Source organism: Lithobates pipiens, unplaced genomic scaffold (assembly GCF_037356315.1).
Source record: "Lithobates pipiens isolate NorthernLeopardFrog02 unplaced genomic scaffold, aLitPip1_a1.2 Scaffold_16, whole genome shotgun sequence".
Lineage (NCBI taxonomy): Eukaryota > Metazoa > Chordata > Amphibia > Anura > Ranidae > Lithobates > Lithobates pipiens.
This window is the reverse complement of record NW_027507748.1, coordinates 105838606-105850960: the sequence shown is the minus strand read 5'-3', so window position 1 is coordinate 105850960 and position 12355 is coordinate 105838606. Positions and strand designations below refer to the sequence as shown.

Sequence of the window (12355 nt, the reverse complement as noted above, 5' to 3'; positions counted from 1 at the left end):
ACAACGGCGTGGGGGTCCCCCCCAAGGTCCATATAAGACCCTTATGCGAGCACGCAATCCTGCCGGTCAGGAAAGACGAGGAAGAAGAAGAAAAGAGAAGGCGGCGGCGGCAACGGTGATGACGATAGAAGACCGGGCCACCGCTAGTAAAAGAGCTGGAAGAAGGAGCGGAGGCCCAGCAAGAAGAACCAACGAGGGGGACAAGACCCCTGAAGTCGGAAGAAGAGGTGGCGGCGACAGAAGACCGGGCCACCGCTAGTAAAAGAGCTATAGGAAGAAAGCGGAGGCCCGGCAAGAAGAACCGAAGAGGGGTACAAGACCCCCGTAGTCAGAAAAAGACCCCCGGACGGCGACAAAGAGCAGAAGATAGTGGAGGAGTCCGGCGAGAAGACCCCCAAGATGGAAGAAGACCTCCGGAGCTGTGCAATAAATTATTTTAAAACCTTGTGTTGTGTTTTATTTACATTTTTTTCACCAGGTGAATGGGTAGGGGTACATTGTACCCCATACTCATTCACATAGGGTGGGGAGGCTGGTATCTGGGGGCCCCCTTATTAAAGGGGGCTCCCAGATTCCAATAAGCCCCCCGCCCGCAGACCCCGACAACCAACGGCCAGGGTTGTCGGGAAGAAACCCTTGTCCTCATCAACATGAGGACAAGGTGCTTTGGGGTGGGGGGGGCGCAGGGACCCTCTTCCCCACAGCACTTCCCCATGTTGAGGGCACATGGCCTGGTACGGCTCAGGAAAGGGGTGGCGTTCGCTCGTCCCCACCCCCTTTCCTGACCGGCCAGGTTGCGTGCTCGGATAAGGGTCTTATATGGCCCTTGGGGGGACCTCCATGCCGTTTTTTCAGCGTAGGACTTCCCCTTTAAGCCCATACCAGGTAACGGGCCAGCGACGTGTCAATATCGCTGCCGAAGCCAGCGACATTGACTTCCTTTGCTAGTCCCGGTCCCGGGGCTACCCATAACCTGACCCCGCCCCCTCTGACGCTGGTGAGGGAAGCCAGGGGTTCCCCAGTGACGTTTGGGTGACCCCGCCCCCCTCTGATGTAACGGAAACCTGCGTTACATCAGAGGGGGCGGGGTCACCCATAGGTCACTGGGGAACCCCTGGCTTCCCTCACCAGCGTCAGAGGGGGCGGGGTCAGGTGATGGGTGGCCCCGCCCTCCTAATATAAGAAATGTCAGCGTCAGATCAGCCATTGCTGGACCCCGGATGATCGCAAGAGTGGATTAGCTGGAATCTTTTTTTCTTTTTCTTTTTTTTAATAAAGGAATTTTTCAAAAGTGTGTTTGTCTTATTTAACCATTTTTTACACTTTCTTTGTGAAATGGTAGGGATAAACGGGGGGGGGGTGGGATCTGGGATCTGTTAAAGGGGCTTCCACCAGATTCTGATAAGCCCCCCCCCGCAGACCCCCACAACCACCGACCAGGGTTGTGGGGATGAGGCCCTTGTCCCCATCAACATGGGGACATGGTGCTTTCAGGGGTCACAGACCCCCAAAGCATCCTCCCAATGTTGAGGGCATGTGGCCTGGTACGGTTCAGGAGGGGGGGGCGCTCTCTTGTCCCCCCCCTCTTTCCCTGCGGCCTGCCAGGTTGCGTGCTCGGATAAAGGGTCTGGTATGGATATTTAGGGGGACCCCCACGTCAATTTTTTTAAAATTTGATGCGGGGTTCCCCTTAATATCCATACCAGACCTGGGGGGCCTGGTAATTTAATTTAGGGGAACCCCATGTTTTTTTTTTTATCAATGAATGAATTGTACGCTCCGTAATACAGAGAACACTCATTGAGTGTTCTCTGTATTACTGGAGCCGACAATTGAAAGTGATTTTAAAAGACTTTTTTTCCTTGCAAAATGACACTTTGTGCAGGGACAGTTCTAAGCACGGGAAACATGCGCCCCTTCACAGGCATACTATAGACACCCCCCAGGTACGAAATTTAAAGGAATATTACACTTTTATTGTTTAACTTTAATCATTATTAAAATCACTGCTCCTGAAAAAACGGCCATTTTTAAAACTTTTTTTGCATTGATACATGTCCCCTGGGGCAGGACCCAGGTCCCTAAACACTTTTTAGGACAGTAACTTGCATATTAGCCTTTAAAATTAGCACTTTAGATTTCTCCCATAGACTTGTACAGGGTGTTCCGGCTTTTCGAATTTGCCGCGAACAGCCCAAATTGTTCACTGTTCGCTGAATAGGCGAACAGGCAATGTTGGAGTCGAACATGAGTTCGACTCGAACTCAATGCTCATCCTTATTCGTGAACCAAAGCTAATTTTTGTGAACTCTTCTGTTCGCAAACAGAGTTGTAGTATCTTTTCATTTACAATATTAAGGCAACTAAAGTCACTAAAACAACATCAAAAAAGTGTCCCAGGCAAAGAAGATAATTAGTACTCATGTCTCCCACTGCCCAACTTGCAAATCTCTGCTTTATTGCTGAGAAACCTCTGGCTTAGGATCTCTAGAATCTGACTCATCAGGGAGTGTCAGTCTCCTGGTTCTTGTTGTGTGCTGTGGTTTCTCAGGACACAGTGGTGACATAGGGGCTGGATCGGATTATCAAACCACTGAGTGCAATGTAAAACCAGGAATCCAATAATCCCTGAAGTGTTGGATTCTAAAGGTTCTTTCAACGAATGCATGTTTTAAAGAGATAATAAAAACTTTACATATGCCCACTGAAGTGACTAGTCTCAGGTGATACACAGTGCTGAATTAAATCCTCCTACATAAGTTATACCTATGTATCTGCAATCTTCTCTCCTCTACAGCCTTCCAAAGTACACAGTTTAAAATATATTTCCCAGCTTCCAGGAGGCGGCTGGTGTGGATCTGATGTCGCGCACTGCACAGAGCTGAGTATAATCTGAGACCTGATTGGAAAGAAAGGACACATTCCCAAATCTACACAGCCTCACTGGGAAAAATGTACATTTGAGGCTGTCAATCACCTATTGTGTGCTGTCAGAAGTGACTCATGCAGATAGCAGAGAAACGAGAAAGCAGACAGGATCCATACTAAGTACAGATACAAGTACACACTATGCATCTATCCATATGTGGATACACTTTTTTCATTTTTAATTTCAAAGGTTTGGAACCAATTTAAATAAAGCAGAGATCAGGGGCAGGGATGAAAGAGAAGTGCGTACTAACGATCTCCTTTTTCATTTTAGGGACAGAGTCGATTTAAATCAGACCAGTCATCACTGGGCTACTGCAAGAACAAAAAAATTTGCCTTAAATTATTGTAATTGTGAAAGTATGCTTTGCTTGCTCCCTTGTTAAGTTTCTTCAGACTGACTTTCAGAACTGAGATACCCCCTAAATATGACAGTTGCTGCCCTGGCAGCTGACTAACCTGTTGCTGTTGTCTTATTATTATTATACAGGATTTATTTAGCGCCAACACTTTGCACAGTGGTTTACAATGTAAAGGGAGACATTACACTAACAGTACAATTCAAAACAGGTGGGCTAGAGGAGCCTTGCTCTTGCGAGCTTACAAACTCCAAGGGAGGGGCTGTGAGGGATGAAATGATGAGTGGAGTAGAAGTCCTCCCTGAAGAGATGAGTTTTCAGGGATCGCCTAAAAGTGGACAGAGTAGGAGATAACCAGAAAGATTGGGGTAGTGAGTTCCATAGGATTGGAGAGGCTCTGGAGAAGTCCTTGAGATGAGCATGGGAGGAGGAGCCAAAGAAGCTAGAGAGCAGCGGAGAGAACAGTTTTGATGATATTTAAAGATAAGATCGGTGATGTAGCTCGGGCAGAATTGTGAATGGCTTTGTACGTTATTGTTAGTGTCTTGAATTTTATTCGTTGGGCAATGGGAAACCAGTGGAGGGATTGGCAGAGAGGAGAGGCGACACTGAATGGTTGGTAAGGTGGATGAATCTGGCAGCGGCATTCATGATAGACTGAAGAGGGGATAGCTTGCGTAAATGTAGGCCAATGAGGAGGGAGTTACAATAGTCAAGGCTAGAGATAACAAGAGAGTGACTAAGTTGCTTAGTGGTGTCAACGGTTAGAAAGAGGCGTATTTTGGAGATGTTTCAGATGTGAAGTCTAGACGATTTGGATAGTGATTGGATTTGGGGCTGAAAACACATGTCGGAGTCTAGGATTACACCTAGTACCTTGGCATGAGGGGAGGGACTGATGGTTGTATTATTGATCTTCTGGCTTCTAGCAGGCATCTATGGGTTTCTGATATTTAATAACGTTATGCACTCTTGTGAGCTTGGAGTTAGCAGCTTGAGGTCTAGCAGCTGAGGCTTAAAGTGCACAGGACGCTCAAAAAAGTAATTCTAGATGTTGGATTGCTGGCAGGTAATGCTGCTTCAAAAACGCACTTTTAGCAGCGTGTTTTTTTAAAGCGGTTATACGTGTTTTTCAGCTTCAGCATTTTTGAGCATTTCTTTATTTATTTTTTTATTACACCAGCTTACATTCAGCTCCAAAAATGCTGAACACTCGATTTTCAGCTTTCAGCTTTTTATGTGGTCAGAGGAACTGCTCTTGAATGTGAATTTAGGGTGTTCAGACAACAACCCATAAACTCCCCTGCTGTTAAACGTCCAAAAACGTCCATGTGTGCATGGACACATAGGATAATATAGAGGGGAGTTTAAGGGCTGTTAAAAAAAAATGCCCAAGCTCCCAAAAAACTTCAGTTTTTCAGCTTCAGTGTGCATGAGGCCTGAGATTGCAACAACTCAGGGCACTTCAGCCCTGACTGAGTTCTGAGAAACGGTCTTATGCTCAGTGAGTACAAAGGAAATGGAAAGTATCAATATTTTATACGTAGGTTTCATGCAACTAATTAATCTCTGCTGTCACATGGCCATATAACTGTTTTTACAAACAAATAACTACGGTAGTTTCTTTAGTTTACAGCCTGAACCATCTGATCAAACGGATCCAATAATTTTACTTTCAATAACTTTTTGGGGAAAGTCAGATAGATATAAATCTCAGTAATCTTCAGGGCTGGACTGGGACAAAAAATTGGCCCTGGACTTCATCATGACCGGCCCACTTTAATTTTGAGTGTCTCCATCAGCACTTCCGCTTACATCAGAGTGTCCTCCCTCTCCTCCCCCTCCCACATGTACTCACAGTTTTGAAGGCAGCTTTTCTTTCCTCTCACCGGTCATGTGATAAGTGACAAGTGATAAGGGGAGAGAGGATGGAACGTCTGCCAGCTGTCTATCTCCCCCTACAGGCTGGATGGAGCAGAAAGCCTAATGCTCTCTCCAGCAAGTGATGGCAGCTGCTCCTCCTAACAGGAGTGAAATCGCGATTACTCACTGTCAGAGAGGAGCAGCTTCAGGACTGCACCTGATCGGCCCACTGAGCCATCGGCCCACCGGGAAACTCCCTGTAGTCCTGATGGCCAGTACATGCCTGGTAATCTTTATAACTGTCAGAACTCTTTACACAGGCTGATCCATTAATTTTATGTAGACATTCAGATAAGGGCTACTGGCAACACAAACTTATATTGAGGATTTCATACCTTTCCGCTTCATTTACGTGTACTTCATCATCTTTAAATTCTGTTTCATTAGCATTTAGAATTTGGCTAACAGTGGCAACTGCAGACTGGCCCACCTGGAGAATAGAACGAAATAGAACAAAAGTGTAATATTTGTACATATAACTGGAAATCAGTTAGGAACTGGAAAAATATGGTCTGGGAGGCTCAAGTAGCTGGAGATACAGCCAACATGTGGGCAACATGGGCAACTAAGCAATATAAAAGCTACAACCACAATTACAACTTACAATATGTGGCATATGACCCATGTCCTGGCAGCTAAGAAGCACACTGTACGATTTGTGGGATATATGAAAAAAAATCATCAAAGCTGTATAACTTGCTTTGTGTTTTCATGGATTTTCCACTGAGTAATAAATACATAGCATAATAGGTTTATGTCTATTTTACTTTTATCTTTAGTCTTGGATAAACAGGGCAATAATTAAAAGCTAGAGTTTTTATTGTTGACTGTGTCCCCTTGGAGTAATCCCTCTATCTTTCTGTGTGATGAACAGATTTTTTTCACACTGTGACATGGCACATGTCAACAACAAAAACCTGGCAGAAATCTGTTGGTCCTCTTTAAATAACTTTTGTAATATGTATGCTGCAATTTTTAGATAGACATCATGTTTAAGAGAATGTATATTGCTGAGTGTGCTCAGACTGTATGGGTTTTCTGATGCACTGAAGATACAATATTGTAGACCTACACAACGCTTAAATGGCCTCCAAGACTATCGCCAAACAACTTGATTGAGAGGGTGACAACAGTTGGTGCGATTTTTCACAAATGGAAGAAATTCAAAATAACTGTCAATCTCCCTCGGTCTGGGACTCCATGCAAGATCTCACCTCATGGAGTTTCAATGATCATGAGAAATGGTGAGGAATCAGCCCAGAACTACATGGGAGAATCTTGTCAATGACCTTAAGGCAGCTGGAACCATAGTCAGTTAGTCACCAGAAAACAACTGTAAACACACTACACCGTGAAGGTCCCCCTGCTCAAGAAAGCACATGCACAGGCCTGTCTAAAGTTTGCTAATGAACATCTGAATGATTCAGAGGAGAACTGGGTGAAAGTGTTGTGGCCAGATAGGACCAAAATTGAGCTCTTTGGCATTAACTCAATTTTGGAAAAGGAGGAATACTGCCTATGACCCCAACAACACCATCCCCACCACCAAACATTGAGGTGGAAACATTATGCTTTGATGCTTTGGGGGTGTTTTTTCTGCTAAGGGGATAGGGCAATTTCACTGCATCAAAGGGATGATTGACAGGGCCAGGCACCGGGAAATCTTGGGTGAGAACCTCCTTCCCTCAGCCAGGGTATTGAAACAGGGTCATGAATGGGTATTACAGCATGACAATGACCCAAAACGCACGGCCAAAGCAACAAAGGAGTGGCTCAACAAGAAGCACATTAAGGCCCTGGAGTGGTCCAGCCAGTCTCCAGATCTTAATCCCATAGAAAATATGTAGAGGGAGCTGAAGGTTTGAGTTACCAATTGTTAGCCTCAAAACTTAATGATTTGGAGATGATCTGCAAAGGAGAATTGGACAAAATCCCTCCTGAGATGTGCGCAAACCCGGTGGCCAACTACAAGAAACGTTCGACCTGTGTGACTGCCAACAATGGTTTTGTCACCAAGTACTAAGTCATGTTTTGCAAAGGGGTCAAATACTTGTTTTACTCATGAAAAGGCAAATCAATTTTTAACTTTTTTGAAATGCGTTTTTTTGGATATTTGTTGTTATTCTGTGCCTGGCAGTTAATATAAACCTACCATTAAAATAATAGACTAATAGTCAGTGGGCACACATACAAAATCAGCAGGGGGTCAAATACTTTTTTCCCTCACTGTATATCACAGTCAGCTACTGATTGAGGATCACATAATTAACTGAATAACACCCCTATTTTATAAAGCAAGAGTATCAATACAAGAGCCTAAAGTATCTACCAACTCAAAGGATAGTACATTATAATATTGCAAACCTTGAATTATAGGCAAATCTTTATTTTTTATTTTTGATAGAGCAAGATAGGGTTATAACTGTCAGATTTTCTTCGCCATCTGTGTCCCATTCTGGAGATCTCCCTTCACTTCTTGTCCCATAGCCAAACAGAAAGTGAGAGGAAATTGCCTAAAATTAAACTCTTGGGGCTCCCAGGTCACCAGAACTAGTGTCCCCCTTGGAAGATTTCCTCTCTATTACTTTTCTGGGGACAACCCAAAATTTGGGATTTTTTTTTTTACTTTCACTTTCAATGATCATGTTAAACAGGACACATAGAGAGGGTCAATCTCCCTAACATGGGTACAAAGAGCACTGAAAATTGACAGGTGTTCTAATCCCTCTCCCCTTTATGAGAAACTAAAAAAAAGTTTTGCCTTTAATTATACTTTAAATCTTTGTAAACCATAACTTTTACTTGAAATAAAAATGACAAGCTAAACACCTTATTTTATATTTTTCAAGTGACTTTTAGGTCCCCTGCCTCCAGTTCCAAGGACAGAGACTAAATATGAGAGACTTGATGACTTCTGCTAACATCACAGTTTCTAGAAGTGTTTTCGCTTAATGAGTTACCGTTACTCAAGCCACGATGGAGAGCATAGCAGCATCAATCTGACTATGGGGCTAAAGGAGTTCCATGCATTGGCATGACATCCTGCAGTTCCCAAGTAGGAAGAGATGCAAACTGACAAGGCTAGGATGGATCTGCTTCTGTTCTTAAAGTGGTTGTAAACCCTTACAACCAACTTTGACCTACAGGTAAGCCTAGATTAAGGCTTACCTGTAGGTCCAAGAAATATCTACTAAACCTACACAGTTTAGGAGATATTTGCCGAAAGACAGGCACCGCTGTCAATGGCGCATGCGCCGTAGACAGCGGCGCGCAGACGAACTGAGCGCGCAACGGTCAACGGCGATATGCCACGAGTGGCGGCTCCCGTGCGCATGCGCGGGAGTGACGTCATCGTGGCTTCGCCGAATGACAGCGGCGGAGCAGCGAGACCCACCGAGAAGATGGATGAGGCGGACTACAGGGGACAGCGTTGACATCGCTGGCTCCTGTGTCAGGTAAGTGACACATAATGGGCTACTATGCGATGCATAGTAGTCCATTATGCTTTACCTTTGCAGAGAATGAAAGAGGAAGTAAACTCATCAGGGTTTACTTCCTCTTTAACATTGTTATAAAGAAACACAAAGGGGATTATAAAGAAGTCTGGCTGCCTGATCACAGGATTTTGGCTTCTCTGAGTTCTCTCCAGTTCAAAATTAAGCCCAGCCCCCATTATTAAACTATCTGATGCTAGAGCCCCTCCTGTCCGGTGCAGTTTTAGCTGTTGACATGTTATTGACAGGGCTTGGGTTTAGTGGTAGAAATCTATGGATCCTAAATGTGACCTGTAAATAAGCATTTTTTTTTTTAAATCAGATCAGGTTCGCTTTAGAAGAATATCTAGAAAGCAAAACATACATACCTCTTCTGTAGCATTCACTAGAGTCAGTAACCTATTCACGATCCGAATTGCATTTGTGATATTCTCTGCCTGCAAATTTGTAGACTCTGAAGTCAGGATCTGAGTGGTGGCTGCAACACGTTCGGCATTTTCTGTGTCTATTTGTGTCTAAGTGAAGAAGGCATGCAGGTTAAAAGATTATATCACAGTGTAATTAGATTGTAATCACATTGAACAACAAAGTCATGCGCAAGAAGAAAGACGTCTTCAAACAGCAGTTGTCAAACTACTAGATTTAGACTAGGGGTCTCACATAAGAGGCTCATGTCCTTCAAAGAGTCACAGATAATAATTTATATTTTAGTTAGAAAATAGCAAGTTTATTTTGTAATGTCATAGCTCTTTTCTCTCTGGGGACTCAAAGTGCTTTGGAGATGAGGCATCTTGGGCACACTCAATGAGACAATAAACCTTCATGTCTTTGGAGCAGGGGAAGAAACCAGAATACCCAGATGGAACACATGTAAGCACAGGGAGAACATGCAAACCCAAGCAGATAATGTTCTGGTTAGGGTTCAAACCAAGATCCCCAGTGCTGCAAGGCAGAAGTGATAACCAATAAGCCAGTGTGCTTTGTGTACTAACAGTCACGGAAGGGTCAGACAAGCCAGCCACTGAGCTGAAATGCCCCTTCACCCTTAAGGAGGAATGGGCTGCCTCCAGTTTACCTTTAATTATCTATTGCTATAAATTCTCCAATATGGATGTTCTCCTTGATGAGGCAGTGTGGTTTCCATACATATACAGAGTGTCCCAAAAATGTATGCACCATTTGAATGATTATAATGTCAGTATTTTTACTATACAATTCCCTTTCAAATTTTTAAATCTACTTTTTATACAGTGCCTGTTCTCAAAATGATGACTATTCTGCTCCAAACATTGCTGATAATGCGAAGGAATATTATCACAAACATTAAGAATAATTTTGTTTGCTATTTGGGCACATTCTCTTTCAATGGTTACTCTTAAGCCCCGTACACACGAGAGGACTTATCTCCGACAGACCTCCAAAGGAGTTCCGCCGGAGTTCCGCCGGAATTCCGACGGAGTTCTGGCGGACTTTTCGACCGAACGGACTTGGACACACACCATCACACCAAACTCCGACGGAGTCGAACGTGATGACGTACGACTGGATTCGAATAAGGAAGTTCATAGCCAGTAGCCAATAGCTGCCCTAGCGTCGGTTTTAGTCCGTCGGAGTAGCATACACACGAGCGGATTTTTCGACGGGGACCGGGTCCGGCGGAGTTCCGTCGGGAAAATTTGAAGCATGCTTCATTTCTAAAGTCCGTCAGACTTTGGCGAATCAAAAGTCCGTTGCAGCCCACACACGATCGGATAGTCTGACGGACTCAGTCCGTCGGAGTTTGGATGTCGAAAAGTCCGCTCGTGTGTACGGGGCTTTACAGGAGAGAATTTCCCTTCCTAGGGGTAGATTTCCTTTCACTTCCTGTTGTCTACCTTTGTTTCTAAGTAGGAGTCGTTTGTAAGTCGGATGTTTGAAAATAGGGGACCGCCTGTGTATACTGTACGGCCTGCCCTATACACTCTGGGGAAAATTGGGCCTTAGGTGTTGGTGGTACCAGAACACTATAAGCCCTCACAGTTACTCTTGGTGGGCACTGGAACGGGCCCTGCTGCGAAATATTATATCAAGAATTGTAATTACATGCCCCTGTTAAACAGGGGCAGAAATATTGGGCCTTAGGCGGTGGTGTTGGAGGCACAACACTGTAAAGCCTCACAGATACTTTTGTTGAGGGCAGGAACGGGCCCTGCTGTGAAATATTAGATCAAAAATTATAATTACGCGCCCCTGTTAAACAGGGACAGAAAAATTGGGCCTTAGGCAGTGGTGGTGGTGGCACAACACTGTGACCCCTCACGGATACTCTTGTTTGGCGCAGGAACGGGTCCTGCTGTGAAATATTAGATCAAAAATTGTAATTACAATACAGTGCAGCCATAGGGCATTTGCTACTACTTTTCTGGTGGTGTACACAGTACACAATACAGTATAGTGCGGTGTTCCAAAACAAAATATACATCATGTCCAGAAGGCCACCAATGAGAGGCAGACGCTCACAGGCCACTAAAAGAGGGCAAGCAGGCTCTGTGTCTATAATCAACAGTGCTGGTCATGGACATGGTGCATCCTCTGCCGGTGGCTGTGGGGCACACTTTTTTTCTGCAACTGGCCATGTTATTGAGCCAGAACATGCAGGAGAGTTCATGGACTGGATAACAAAGCTGTCCTTATCCTCCTCATCCTCTGTTACCCAGGCTCAGAGTAGTTTTCCTTCCTATGCAGCTTCCAAAAGCAACCTTTTCCACCAGCTCCTTGTCCACAGTCACTCCTTCCTTAACACAAGCATAATGCATGGAGGAACTATTCGACCACAATGTCGGGTACATGCTGCTGGAGGATGCACAGCAATTTGAAGGCTCGGATGTTGATTCCAAGGTTGAGGAAGGGAGTAATGTGAGCCTAGAGAGTGGGTGTGCCCAAGAACGACAAGAAACTAGCAGTTATGTTCTCCCAGCTGCAGCATAGTGCCAAGTTTGCTCCAGTGACGAGGAGGGAGGGGATGAGATCACTGACTCTACTTGGGTGCCTGATAGAATAGAGGAGGAGGAGGAGGCACAACTCCAATGAGGCAGGATGTCCTCTAGGGGGCAGATTAAGGGCAGCCACCCTACTGCATCACACCGCAGAGCCCTGCAGGTGCAGGGCGCTGCTGACTCCCCGCTGATTTTGAAAAATTCCTTGGTGTGGGCCTTTTTGGACACATGTGCAACAGATCGCACCATTGCTGTTTGCAATCTATGTCTAAAGCGGAACAAGCGTGGCCACAACAGCAGCCGCTTGGGCACCACATGCTTGACCAGACATATGACAACCTCCCATGCAGTCCTTTTTGAGTATACTATATTTGAGATTTAATATTTCTCAGATATGATTTGGGTTAAATGAGGGTTCTTTCTATCTAATACACAACCATCTATCTATAGTCTACACCAAGGAAGAAAATATTAGGTTAAAATAAGAGAATTACGTGAAGAAACACAGAGTATATTCCTGAAAACATTAATCTGCAAACATATTTAATTACAAGTAAAATGCATACCTTTCCCATAATTACCCTTTGCACCAAGGTTCCATTCTGATGGTTGCTTTCCCATAAAAGTGTGTGTTTCCCTCCCATCTATTCTGTGTATATCATTACATGCTGATGTC

The 12355-nt window shown here is 44.5% G+C and overlaps 1 protein-coding gene across 4 annotated transcripts in view; it reads right to left on the bottom strand.

Moving 5' to 3' along the window:
• ADGRG7 (adhesion G protein-coupled receptor G7) overlaps positions 1-12355 on the bottom strand; it is an 89320-nt gene that overhangs the window by 31775 nt on the left and 45190 nt on the right. For all 4 annotated transcript variants that reach the window (XM_077480211.1, XM_077480209.1, XM_077480210.1 and 1 more), the window contains exons 5-6: positions 9073-9219; positions 5546-5640 (exon numbers count right to left, since the gene is read on the bottom strand). In XM_077480211.1, the coding sequence (XP_077336337.1) occupies positions 5546-5640; positions 9073-9219 (242 nt within the window). The remainder of the gene's footprint in view (positions 1-5545; positions 5641-9072; positions 9220-12355) is intronic.